Source organism: Corvus hawaiiensis, chromosome 2, assembly GCF_020740725.1.
Source record: "Corvus hawaiiensis isolate bCorHaw1 chromosome 2, bCorHaw1.pri.cur, whole genome shotgun sequence".
Classification (NCBI taxonomy): domain Eukaryota; kingdom Metazoa; phylum Chordata; class Aves; order Passeriformes; family Corvidae; genus Corvus; species Corvus hawaiiensis.
Window position 1 is genome coordinate 57,882,892 of NC_063214.1, and position 13,415 is coordinate 57,896,306.

At 39.6% G+C, this 13,415-nt stretch overlaps 1 protein-coding gene across 3 annotated transcripts in view; it reads right to left on the minus strand.

Moving 5' to 3' along the window:
• RNASEH2B (ribonuclease H2 subunit B) overlaps window positions 1–13,415 on the minus strand; it is a 44,500-nt gene that overhangs the window by 28,744 nt on the left and 2,341 nt on the right. For all 3 annotated transcript variants that reach the window (XM_048295226.1, XM_048295225.1, XM_048295224.1), the window contains exons 2-3: window positions 3,384–3,455; window positions 358–465 (exon numbers count right to left, since the gene is read on the minus strand). In XM_048295226.1, the coding sequence (XP_048151183.1) occupies window positions 358–465; window positions 3,384–3,455 (180 nt within the window). The remainder of the gene's footprint in view (window positions 1–357; window positions 466–3,383; window positions 3,456–13,415) is intronic.

Genomic DNA, 13,415 nt, shown 5'->3' on the forward strand with positions numbered 1-13,415 from the left:
AATACTTATTAACTTACACAGAGGACTTGCTGGTGTGATTGACAAGGAAAGCTAAGTATTTTATGGCACTTCAGTTTAAATACAATTGAATTACTTACCCCTCCTTTCCCCTTCAAAAAATGACAAATGAACATCTGCCTAATTGAGGCTGCCAAAGGCAACCTTTTAAAGAGAATTGACAAAGCCCCAAGCCCTGGTTAAATCCATATGGCAAATGAGTCTATCAGAAGGTGGGGATATGATGCAGCATGCCTCAAACAACAAGGAAAAACACCTGTAAATTTACTAGAAGAGAGAGGGAAGGTCTGTGTACAAACATTAGTTAAAGATGGGGGAAAGATTCATTATCCAACTCACCTTGTTGAACAGTCTGACCTATAAACCAGGACCGATGTTCCTCATGAAAAGCTTTTACTTCAAACAGCTGCTGTGCACCACTGCTGAATAAGTAAAGGGTTGCTTCCCCTGTTGAAAAGAAATCTGGTTTGTGTTTGTAAGCTTTCACAAAAATCAAAAGAATACCCAATATGTTTGAAGAATGTGCCTTATATACATACAGACACACAAACATACACACTTTCTACATAAACTCACTACAAAGAGAGCTCAGACAAAAAACACTATTATATACAGATGTTCATTTACCAGCTCTATAAACGAAACTGAATTTGAATCAATAAATAAGATGTGTGAATAGTTCATCTTACAACACAAAGCCTTTGATCCAAACCCAAATCAAAATCACTCAAGAAATCAGCTTTTTTTCTGTAGTGAAGGGGGAAGGTGGAAAACAAGAGAATTCCCTCTCCTTCCATCACATTTGTCTTGAAGATCAGACTCTGGGTTAGGGGAACAAAAGTTTCAAACCTTTCATGGACAATTTGAAATACTTTTTCTTTGTGCACCAAAATGGATTGTGATGACTCAGTATGGGTAGATGCATAAAGTAAACAAGGAAGCTAGAAGAAGTTGGTTTGAAGTGCCCATCTGAACCTTAAAAGTTTGGAAAAGACAAGGTTTATTTTAGGTCACCCCATAGCACAGCTCTACCATTTCACATTAGTTTTGGGTTACAATGAAAGGGTGACAAACACATTGCAAACAGGACTGGCATTTTCCATATCTAAAATGGGAAGTTGCCACATCTACAGAAGGGGCCACTGAAATGTGGTCTGCTGAGTCTGTTGGCTGGTCTGCTTCTGTCTTGGTTATCAATCTATCTTCAAGAAACAAGAGCAACTACAGCACGGCTGTCCTGCTCACAACACATAAATTGCAAAGCTGCACTGGCTTGCAGATCATGGGCTGGCTCAGAGAAGTCTCAGTGTAAGCCCTGAAAGCTGACATCAGCACTGCTCTTCTCAGTCTGCAGACACCCCCAGGTGTGGAGGGAGGTCAGCTAAAATGGGCAGACACATGAATTCCCAAAAATCACTGATAATGCATTTTTTCTGCCTTTATCCAAAAGGCTGGCCAGATGTTTAACCTCACTTAAGGATATAATTTCAGTTCTCTGATAATTTTTCTTTTGGGTAGGGGAGGAAAGGAGCAACGAGTAGTCGTAAGGGGGAACAGAGGTTTCAATCATTACCATGTGCACCCTCAACAAGGGTCTACACCACAGTTTGATCAGCACCACATCAAAATACTCACAGAAGTGCTGACTGAACAACTTAAGACTCCTACAAGTGAGTGTGCTAGCCAAATCCAGTGGTGAGCTACAAAATCTTAGGAAAGGGACCCTTCTTATTACCTAAGTACAGCTTCTCAATTTATGTCATTATGCTAAAAGGACAGTCACCACAGTACTGTTAGACAGAAATTCCAGGGGATGGAGAGAGAACCTGGGCAGCTTTGCTCACAACTTCTCCAACGTTTCTTGTGGTACTTCTGAATTGCAGTCTGATTCTACTTTATAGTCTTTGTAAGGGATAGAAATTTGTCCTTTTTACCTGTCTATATAAAGGACGAAGCATGTTTTTATTTAATAACGTGGTTAGCATGAATTCTATAGTGCTCTGAGCCCTTCAGTGCCTATCTATACAATATCTGGCATCAACAATTCATCTGTTAGACCCAAAGGTAAGGAAAATACATTAATAGTGTGGTCTCAGTTCTTCCATTTTCAGACTTTGTATTTGTAACAGGCAACATAACTGAAAGTTTATGCAGGCCTATAAATAAGGTCCTGTAAATGCTAAAGGAACACACCCAAGCAATCATTGCACTTTAGGTTTTCCCCAGAAAACTTTCCCAAGATCTCTGATTCTACAAGGTAAACAGATCTCTTTTCACACAGAGGAAAAACAAATTAACATCTGTGCTTTTAAAAACATAACAAACTACAAAGTCAATATGCTACAGCAAGAAATAATAACACAGGTGGAAAATAGATGTGGCTTTATATTCCCACTGTAAATCTGAGCAATCAAGAAATAGGTAACAGGATGAAGAAGTGATTTTACCTTCTGTATTATTATTTTGGACAATTTTCCTCTTTCAAGAACAAGTACGGTTCCTATATTGTCACACTAAAATGTATCTGAAGACTTCAGTTACACATATATATGTAAATACATAGAAATACAAGCAGTCAATTTCAGACCAACACCATAAAACTTAAATCTACAGAAAATAAACGAGCTTAAGCAAAGATAAAAAACCAGCATGAAACATCTTGCAAGCACAAACATTTTTCAAACAGAATGTTAACCCTAACAAAGGCTTACTGCAAGTTTCTGTTGCAGTATCTTATACTCCAATTATTAATTGATCATAGAATAAAAATCCTTGGCAAAAAGAACGATCTGACTAGAAGAAAGTAACCACGGGATGGTGGTGTCATTTTATTGCCTGCATTTGCTGGTCTTTCCAATGTATTTTGAATTCAAAGTGCCTCGTCCTCTATTAAGGAGAAAAGAGACACCATGATCTGGGCCAGGAAAAGAAAATTAAGACTTAAAAATGAGAAGACCCAAAAAGCTTGGTAAGTACAACTGAATCACTTCTTCTAACTCTATTTATTTTAAAGCATAAAATGAATGCTAAGAAGACTAAATTTGGATTAAAAAAAAAAAGCCTGGACTCAACACCCAACACTGTAAGCTCCCCAAAACTAATGCACTTAAAAACAGAACTCAAATTACACCCCTTTTTTTGTGCTGCCAATATTCCTGATGAATAAACAGTTCGACCAATTAAAATTATAAAAGAAATCCTAAATGTTTGCACAGCATTAACTATCTGGCATAAAGAGCAGTATCTTTGGCACTTAAAACTTGTATCTATCATCATTATTTCAGCTTTGCGAAATATGAATCTTTTGGTGGTGGAGAGTATCAACCAGAATTTTAACAGGCTCATGTCACAATTCCAGAACTTGCCTGTGCTTGGATTGCGCAGTTTTGTAAACAAGGGTTCGCTGTCAGGTGTCTTAGGGGGGTCAATAGCAGCCTCTGTAAGGGGAGAGGAAAAAGTTATGAACTATTAAGTTGTGAAGTATTTCACATCTGCTTCTCCAAGACATTCAGAATTAATCGGATTGACACTTTTTGAAAACACACACACACATCTGCCTAAAAGTTATATGCCTCAACCCAATTCATCCTACCTGATCAAGGCACTTAAATTATGATTCCAGACTTCCTGGCACTCTCTATCTGTCACAGGAAAGATATGCACCTGGGGATGATTTAGATTTTGAAAACCACTTCCCCGTAGAGAGCCTTCAGGCAAGAGAGCTCCTAAATTTGACATCCCAGTTAAGTAAGATGAACTGATATGCTGCCCTGATTAGTCACAAAGACAATGAGAATGTTTTGGTTAGTTAGGCCAAGCACAATCTGGACATTAAAAAAGTGCAATCGGTAAAATAAACTTGGGAAGAAACTGTGATCCTTTAAAGCTTTCAGGAAGTCAGATTATGCAGGAATTAGCTTATTCTAGTTGTTACATCTGTGAAAAACATGCACACTTATTTATCTGTTATGTACAAACTTGAAAAATAAAGACTGCATTTAATTCCCCCCACAAGTAAAAGATGCTGAGAGAATACAGCACCTCTGGCTTAAGCCCCTTACAGTTATTCTCTTTTCTGTATCTTTGAACAAACAGAAGACAAAAAGCAGAGCCACAAAAGTATAATTTTTTCTGTGAAACTGAAAAAAGAAGGAAACAGCTACCACAAGGACGCTGACTCAAGTACAAAAAAACACATCTATAAGTAGTTAATTATATTCTATCCAAGTCCTCTTTGTAGGGAATGTCTAACTTATATTTATGAAAACAACTTCCCACATCTCAGTAAAGAGCACCATGACAGCATCATCCTTCTTAGCCTGCACACTGCCAGTTCAGTCCCAATTCCTTTCATACAGGCATTCATCAGAGCAAGGAAAATTACTAAAACATTTCACATATATAACCAGTATCCAGACCCCAGAAAATGGACTGACAGGGATCAGGCTGATGTTTGCGTTATAGTGCTGCCGAGGAAAGCAGACAGGAGCAATAGCAGCAGACCGCATGACTATTCAAAGGAACAGAAGTGCCACACTGTCCTTCCCCTTTCAGTAGCATCCAGCAGGTTTGTGAAGAGGGAGCTGGCAGAGCTCTTTGGCAAACAGGGAAGTAGGAACAACCGAAAGTAGCTGTCCTCCACCCTGGCTGAAAGCCCCAACATACCTGAAAAGGACAAGTGGACTTCTCACACTTGGCTGCTCATTGACACCTCAGGGGCAAAAAAAAAAAACCCAAATAACTCTCAACCTTCATATTCACTCCTTGTTATTCAGTTGTGTCACCAACAGAAGTTGCCCAGATAAAGACATAAGCAGGACACAAAAACCAAATGTATTTAGTGATAAAAGTGCTGGAGAGTAATAGTTCTCAGAGTGGTTCAGAGGATTTAGAGTAATTTTCTTCCCTTCAAAATTTAAATGAGTCTTCAGGTGGCCTGAAAAACTGCTTCAAAAAGTTTCAGTAAAAGTTGAGGGCTTTTAATGGAAAAAGTCCGTATTTGCTAACCAGACTTGCTTCATATGCTGATACATAAACACATGGTTGTCAAGCTACATTTGCCCTGGCAAAGGCGACCTTCCAATTTCTAGAGCTGTGTATATTTCAATTCTTGACCACAGTTTAACATTAGTGTATTTTTTGTTACTTTTTAAAACAGTGAAGTGATTAATGATAGTGAAAGAAACATGCTGCATGTGTTTACTTTGATGTGTTTCACATGAACATGTTAAAATATACACAGTAAATGTGAGTTTCAAAATTTAAAACAAAAAGCAAAACAAAAAAAAAACCCAAAGGAACTTTCAGCGCTCACTTGCTCTGCTTTCTTCATGCATAGATTGATGAACACTGGGAATGAGTCCAGCTGAGCCTGAAGTTGCATCTTGTGAACAATTAAGTCGACAATCCTTCCTAATTTGCTGTTTTTAATGACATTCGCATCTTTACTAGGTTGAGATGTTCTCTTCCTGAACACTGAATTCATCCATCTCTGCTAAGCCTGGGAGACTCCTACAGGTAGGGGAGCACTCAGTGTAACAAACCCTAGGATACATTGTCCCTTCTATTCCTCATCAATCCTCTACCTTCCCAACCCAGATAACCACCCTCCATCATCCAGGTCTGCCCCATGCTATCCCCCAGGCTCAGCACCCTCTGCTCTGCCCCTCTGGCCCTGCCAGGAGCTCTTCCCCACGTGAAGAGCACTGCCCATGGAGTTCTTTGGTGCTTCTCAGGCTCCAAGGGGGTCACCACTGCATGAGGACAGCAGGGATCAAACCCTAACAAACAGTCTGAGTTGCAGGCTTCTGTCCCAGTATCTCAAGCCGATGGGATCAGAGTTTATGTCACACTCTCCACACAGCTGCCATGGAAAACAGTTTGCCTGAAGGGACATGCACACACACAAGAAGAAGGGAAGGACTGGGCAAAGGCAAAAATGGTTGCTTTGAGTTTCTTTAACATTCAATTTCCTCAAAATGTAGGCAATATTCCACTCCATTTCCAGGGGCATCTGAAGAATATTTTTGTTATAGATTGGCTTTACTATATGTCAAGTTGGCAGACAAAAAAAAGAGGCAGCTGGGAGAATGCCTGCTTGGAAAACTGGATGCAATATTAACATGGCCTTAAGGGCAAAGAAGGCCCTATTTATCTGAATTTAAATACTTCATGGCTAGGAAAATGCTGAGCAAGGGATTTTTGATGTTAGGTGTCCAAACCTAACTTATTTGTGCTCTGGACTTTATCCAGGAAAGGTAACTGGATTTCTTTAATGCCATTACATTTATCAGTCCTTGTATTTCAGCAAGGATCTCTCACAGCTAAGTAAACACAGACTTCTTTAAAAGCAGTACTGTAGCCATTTTCTAGCAAAACTGAGAGTTAAACTAGGTTGGGAATTTTTTTTCAATTTTAAAATTCACATCCAGATAAGAAATCACCCTACAGAAAACAAACAAAAAAGTAACATTACAGGAAGTGCTGTTTTGTTAAATTCTAAAGGAAAACATCAGATGACTGCCACTATGGTTATTTTAACAGTTCCCATAGCTCAGCCCTGAGAAACTTGCTCATCTACAAGAATACTTAGGGAGAGAGGCAAGACCTTCCTGAAGAGTACACTCTCTACCAACAGTGACCCACAGTCAGGTCACCTTACTAACGTGTCATTACAGCATGATTTTCTCCTAGGACAACAGACTACAATGATATAAAAAACTGATAGAAGGGTACAGAGGGGCTAAATTAATCCTGTCTCAAGGAGGCCAGCAAGGAAGCCACTCTTTAAACTGCCTGGGAAGACAGAAGGCAGACACTTCCAGGAGGCAGCTGAACCCACCTAAAGCTTAATTCCACCTATTATCATCCCCTGCAAGTGTATGGCTCTGTCTCCTTGCTTACAGACACCTCTGGCACTGCAGTGCTATCCGGATGCAGCACCACCACAGCTACACCAGCGGAGGGAGTCCCGAGTTAAACACAGTCCAGGACAATTCCAACACTGGGCCAGTAACTATGTCCCCTTTGCTCAAGTTACTGTCTACTGTTTGTGCACTGTTAACCAGATCACACAAAGTCCACCTAAAAATGTGCACGATGTATCCAGCAGTTTGGAGTCTACAGACACATCCTCAGAATCCTGAAGCTGAGCAAAAGAGACTATGGAAGCTTAAATGAAGCTTTCCACTACAGAAAAGGAGAAAAGATTATTGTATTTCATGGAGGTCAGACATACAACCAGGCAAATTCTGTAAGATACATAAACAGAACAAATTGAAAATGAACCAGCTGTCAAAGGATTTCTGGCAATAATTTCTTCCACAATGGATAGATATGAGGCACTAATGAATTTGGTCACTGAAAGAAAAAGTGTTATCTGGTACAGGAACATAAATACATTGAAAAACAACGTAAAACTCCCACTAAGATCTGTGAAACTGTTATGGATGATGCAAAGTCTGTTCACCTTCTTTTTTTAAAAAAAATGCTTATAGAATACTATATATAACAGACTAATATCAAGTTATATGGAATTCCCATGCAAAAAGCTGCCAGCCAAGCAAGCAAAAAGGCTGTAAATATCTGTCAATTGCGTAAGAGGAAAAAACCCTCTGAGAGCACAAATTTCCCAACCACCACCACCCTGCAAAGAAAAAGGACTATTTAAGTCTGGAAATATAAAGTTAAGATTTCATTTAAAAACAGATATTAAACCATACGTCACCTACACAAGTCTTTTCCATTCCCTTCTTAACTTCTAACTGTGCACAAAAGGTGTGTCAGATGGAGACATTATGATGGAGCCCATTAAATAGACATTTTATGGAAGACTTTAAACTATGTAGCCTAAGGATATAGATAGGTTAGATCTAATAAACATTTTGTTTGTGTTCTTTTTAGAATCTCAACCCTGAAGAAAATGGCTTCAATTCAGTGCCCATGTCCTTTGTCGTGCAGTATGCCCTGAAAAAAGCCCAGTGAAAATTAATTAATAAATCCAGTACTTTGTATCACCCAAATTTTTTATAATTTTTGTATGTTACAAGGTAATTAACTGTAAGCATAATACATGAATTCAGGTATGCACAGACTGAGGATACAGTTTCATAAATGGCTTCAAAGGATCAAAGACCACAGGCTGATACAGATCTGGGTTCCTACAACAGGCCATAGAAAAGTGCAGTCCTGGGGTCCCCAACTCTGCTCCCTTTTTGTTTTGCATCTCTGCTGCTTTTTTCCACCAAAACTAGCAAGCTCACGTCCCCACAGCAAATCAGCTCAGTTCACTGATCCAGCTGAGAAATAACCAGCCACAATGAAGAAGTAGTTTTCAATCCTATCAGTAAGCTCAATGGAACAAGAGACAGAACCCACGGCAGGAGCAGATGGTATAGAATATATCCTACTCCGTATGTGACACAGGTGTCTTTGACCAGTGTAAACTAATTAGAGAACCAAATCATACGTGAATTTACAGAGTTGAGAAAGCAGGAGATAAGCCACAGGACTACATTGCTGCTTCCCTGGCTCACAATACTCAGGGAAGCATTGAACAGTACCTCTGCAAATAGCCGGTATTTTGCAGGTGCTTACATAGAGGGTAGGGGCTTGTACTTGCCCACACTTGATTTTTGGAAATATCTTAATTGTTATTCAGTTATGTAAACCTGATGTTACCTCACCACCTTACTCTTTCTTTGACTGTACATAGCACTCGCTTCAGTAAGGGGACTTTTTGCATGCCTATTGTAAGACATAGAATGATTATCAGTTTGGTTATCATGGCATTTATTATTTGGGGCCGTAAGGAAATAATGTTCAATGTGACATAATATAGAACATTCTACAGTAAAAGATAGTATCTAAAAATGGCACTGTTTTCTATCTTAACCACTGCTTCACAAAGAAATGCTACTAGACAGTTTGAATGGTCTTTTGCTCCAGGACACAGCTATGCAATACAGCTAAATTTTAAGACTTATGCCTGAAAGCATCTTTTGGCTTCCCCTTACGCTGGCACAGTTCACTTCTTATGTCAAAAAAAGAAACAAAAACATGTTCATGGACTCACTAGCAATGGACAGTACTAATTTATCCATTACTGAAGTCTAGATGCTTGGCAGAATGTGTACAGTTTCAGCTGAATAAAGGGGAGGTCAGTCTTGAGAAGTTCAAGAAGTGGTTATCACTCGAAAGGATAAAAACTACAGACTTCCCTTCTCAATATTTATAGGGTCACCACTGGTGCAGCTGTATTACTGGCTGAATCAGCCCTATTCCCATGTGCAGAGAGGCCTAAGTTGGCATAAGCTGGTCTCTTCCAAGCCAGATGGCAGAAAGCAGAAGTGGGAGATGGTGTTACACATTAAAACATCTCTTTTCAGTTATTTTATTTGCTATGCTTCCTTCTGGCTCCTAAGCTTGCCAGTTTTATCTGCTTTATTCACAGCAGAGCTCAGTATGCCTTTTAGGAGATGACATGTAAGAAACAGTGCAAATTACCTGCAGGCAAAAGGCTTTGTTCAGGAGATGCAAATGCCAGTTTAGGGGGAGGTTTAGTAAAATATGCCCACAGAATGCTAACTTCTAAACTAAGCATATCCACATTCAGCTTATTAAAAAGGTATATCAATATGTGCACATATTTTATATAGGCTTTCTGATATTTTGACTCAGCTGTTAAAACCAATACATATTTGTTTACCATAAACATTATTTCCAAGTTCTTTACCTAAATTATTCTGGAAAGTATTAATGTTCAAGTGTTCTGCCCAATTTTGACAATCATTACAATTTTTGATCCAAGTACCCTAACATCCCAGCAGTGTGATCTACTTCGTAGCAGATAAACTGAATTGTTTTTTAAACACTAAATGAAAGCATGTATCAAAGTGCAAGGATGGAAAAAAAAAATTAATGCAAAACCTACCTACTTCTGTTTTTAAAGCAAACTACTCTCATGAATTAAGTATTCCACAGCTTCTTTTGCTATGATGCTTTCTCTCACTACGACCCAAAATTTTCAAGTCAAATACTTCCTCGGTTACTGCATGGAGACAAAAGTTTCTTAGTCTCAATTGAAAGGATGGAGGATCAATTTAATATGTGCTGATGCCCCATGGTTTGGCATCACAGTCCATTTATTTCTGTCTCCATTTGACTTTCGGCATATATGAGATTTGTTCAAACAATTTGCCAAGTCTAATGTGAAACTGCTCCTTTTATTTTTGAATAAGTAATTCCTAAAAATAATAGGATTGTTAAATTTCCCTCCCCTGTTGCAACCCTTTCAGTTCTATTCATATGGCAGTTCCCATAAAACAATAAAAGAGCTAATCAATTTACTGTTGAAGAAAACAGCAGACTGAAAAAATGTGCTCAGTTAAACTTGTCTAGCTCAGAAAAATAAATGTTGAAAATAATTTTCAGCATGCAGCTAACCCCTACTTATTTTCCTAATACAGACAAAGACAGAATATATTAAATATATCAGTCTTAACTCTAGGTGTAGAGTGGAACACCACACTTAGAAAACTGCCTTCAGTTCCTGACCTCTTTGCTAAAACCAGTGAAGGATATAAATAGTTCCAGTTCTGACGTAACACCTATCCCTGAGGAATACTGAAAAAGAGACTGTCCTTCACACCAATCCTGTTAAGCAGCTAGTGTGATTCTGGTTAAGACTGGTTCGAAGCCATTATGTAAGAATGTTTATTTGTTATACAGAGCCCAGATCAGATCTATGTCATACACAGTGACTTTACCACAGTATTCAAGAGTTTTCCAAAGCCCTGACCTTAGATTTAGATAGCCCTAAAATTAGATGGGGTCTCAGCCGTATTTCTCAGTCTAGAAAATAACTTCTAGCTCTTATGATTTTCAGAGAACACATAAAAAATGGTAGCTCCATGGGCCCAGCTCAAAAGGCAAGTAGAAATTTCCTATATTCACACAAAAAAGTAGCAGGATTTTTTTTTTTTAAAGTACATGGATACTCAGTAAATACAGGCAGAATCTGCTCTACTAAAGCACATCATTAGGAACTTTGTAGCCATGAGAGAGCCACAGTTTAATCACCAGGAGCTACTACTTTTCTCTTGTACCTGTTCAGTAGCTAGACCAACAACAGAAAGCCTGTACAGGAATTTCTACATTCTCAAGGGTAAAGCAGAATTTGGATACATGGGTAATGTAACAGCCTTGATTACCCAAGTACCACTAGAAATGCAGAAAAGCACTGTCTGGAAACTCAGCCGTCCACCAATGAAGCCCGTTTGGGTCCTTCAGGACTCGTTAGCACTTTGGTGTCTCTGTACCATGATTCCTCCAGAACTCCAGATTCGGGAGGTCTTCTTAACCATCGACGTCAACTACTCTGCACAAAGCAAGCTCGGATCCAGATTTCCAGCCAAGCTAATAAAATCTCCTGGAACATGGAGCACAGCACAGAAACACCCAAGTGGGTCTACGCAGAGCCAGCTTGGTCCATCAGGACTTATTAGTTCAGACACTGCCTGAAAGCAGCTGCACAGCAAAGCTGGTTCTGGAAACAGCAGAGATGTGTTAACATGGCACAGCACTTGAACTAATAAACTGCTAGTTCTGAGCCGAGCCTGCCCCAGGCTAAATGTGGTGCCTGTATATCCACTGCACAGTTAATCTGCAACTGCAGAAATAGCCTGAAGAGTTGACTCTATTCCAAGCTCAGCATGCACAGCTCTACCACTACCAACATGCCCAAGTTTTCTTTCCTTTCACCTTCCTCCACAAGACCAATCCCTCCCTCTACCCTCTTCCTGTTTCTTCATTGTTTTCTCTCCTGGCCATTCACATCCATTTCTCAGTCTTTCACTACACATTCCCAATAAGGCCGCACAACGTAGATCAGCAGCTTCCAGCCTCTCTGGAGTGATTAACATGGTTAACCACTCTCTTCTCACCTAACCTTCTCAACCAGACCAGCACTTCCTAACTCCTCTCACACCACTTCTGGCTTTCCTCTTTGTTCTTCCCTTGGTGGTTCAATCCCTAACCAAGGAACCATTATGCTTTGTATAAAAACAAAACAAAAATATGATTTTATTTGCATGTCGAATTGTCCTGCCTTCATGGAAAAAAAGCAAGTATCAGCAGAAACGCTATCACAAGACATCTCAGCAGGCCAAGGGCAAGCTACCACTTCTAATGGTAAAATTTGCTATCTCACCTAGAAGTTGCTTAGCAGTCAGCTCAGATATGACTGTCTGAGACTCTCCTTTTCCCTTCCTACTTGGACTTCCCTTTGTGCGATTCTCCCATGCCAAACAGCCCAAGTCTCTTGGTGCGGCAGAAGGGTTGGCGAAGGCAAGGACTGTCACCAGCCTGCTGATAACAACAGTGGACAAGGAAAGAATGCCATAGGAAAGATTGAAGGCAGGCAAATACTGACTGAAATGGAGCACAGGAAGACTGGCCTGCTGATGGAATATCAGCTCTGTCTCTCAGCTCAGTCAACTCTGCTTCCCCTCCCCACCTTCACCCACCTCTACAAACCATGCAAATTAACTGCTGAGCATATGGTTTGTACCTATGTCTGTGATTTGTAGGCATGAGAGGGTCACTAATTATCAAATTTTTACAGTACTGGAAACATGACAGAATTAATCACTTGCTACAGAAAGTGACAGTCTGTCCCTCTAAAAACAGTTCACAGCATTGGTAAAAAAACCCCACTCTGACTGCATTATTCCTCTAGCCAGAATCATGACTTCAGCAGAGAACATGGGCAGCTCTACCTGACAGAAGAGATTCCTTGTTTCTGAGCTGTTTCCAGAACACTGAAACCAATATAAAAACTACTAAATCAGAAATAGAACTGAAATTTATCTCCTCAGTCATCACACATGCTCTGAATGGCAGAGCAGCAATTTATTGTCCATGCAATATAACAGCAAATAGGTGTGTACTGAAAAAAAAAGTAGTAATTTCATAACCTTCAATACTAAAGCAGACAGCATACTCTGCTCACTTTCTATGGCAATTAGGAAATGAAATCTGCGTGCTTTCTAGCTGCCATGTTTGGTATCACTCTGATGTTGTCAGTCACTGAAAGCCAAGTAAGAAAGGATCTCACCTTTGCTTTACAAGTATTTTTCACAGCTAAGTGTTTCTACATGTCACATCAGCAGTAAAACCACAGTCAAACGGATTCTCAGCACACAGTAACTAAGGAATCAGAGCAACACATGCACCATCACTCAGACCTCCAGCTGTATCTTTGCCTTGTTCTAGGAAGCTACAGTAGAACTTCTAAGTCTGAATGACTGACAAATCCTGACACTTAAGATGGCAAGCTTCAGTTCCCATTGTTTTACTTCTATACTCCTTACAGACCTCATTCTTTTTTAGACTAAGAT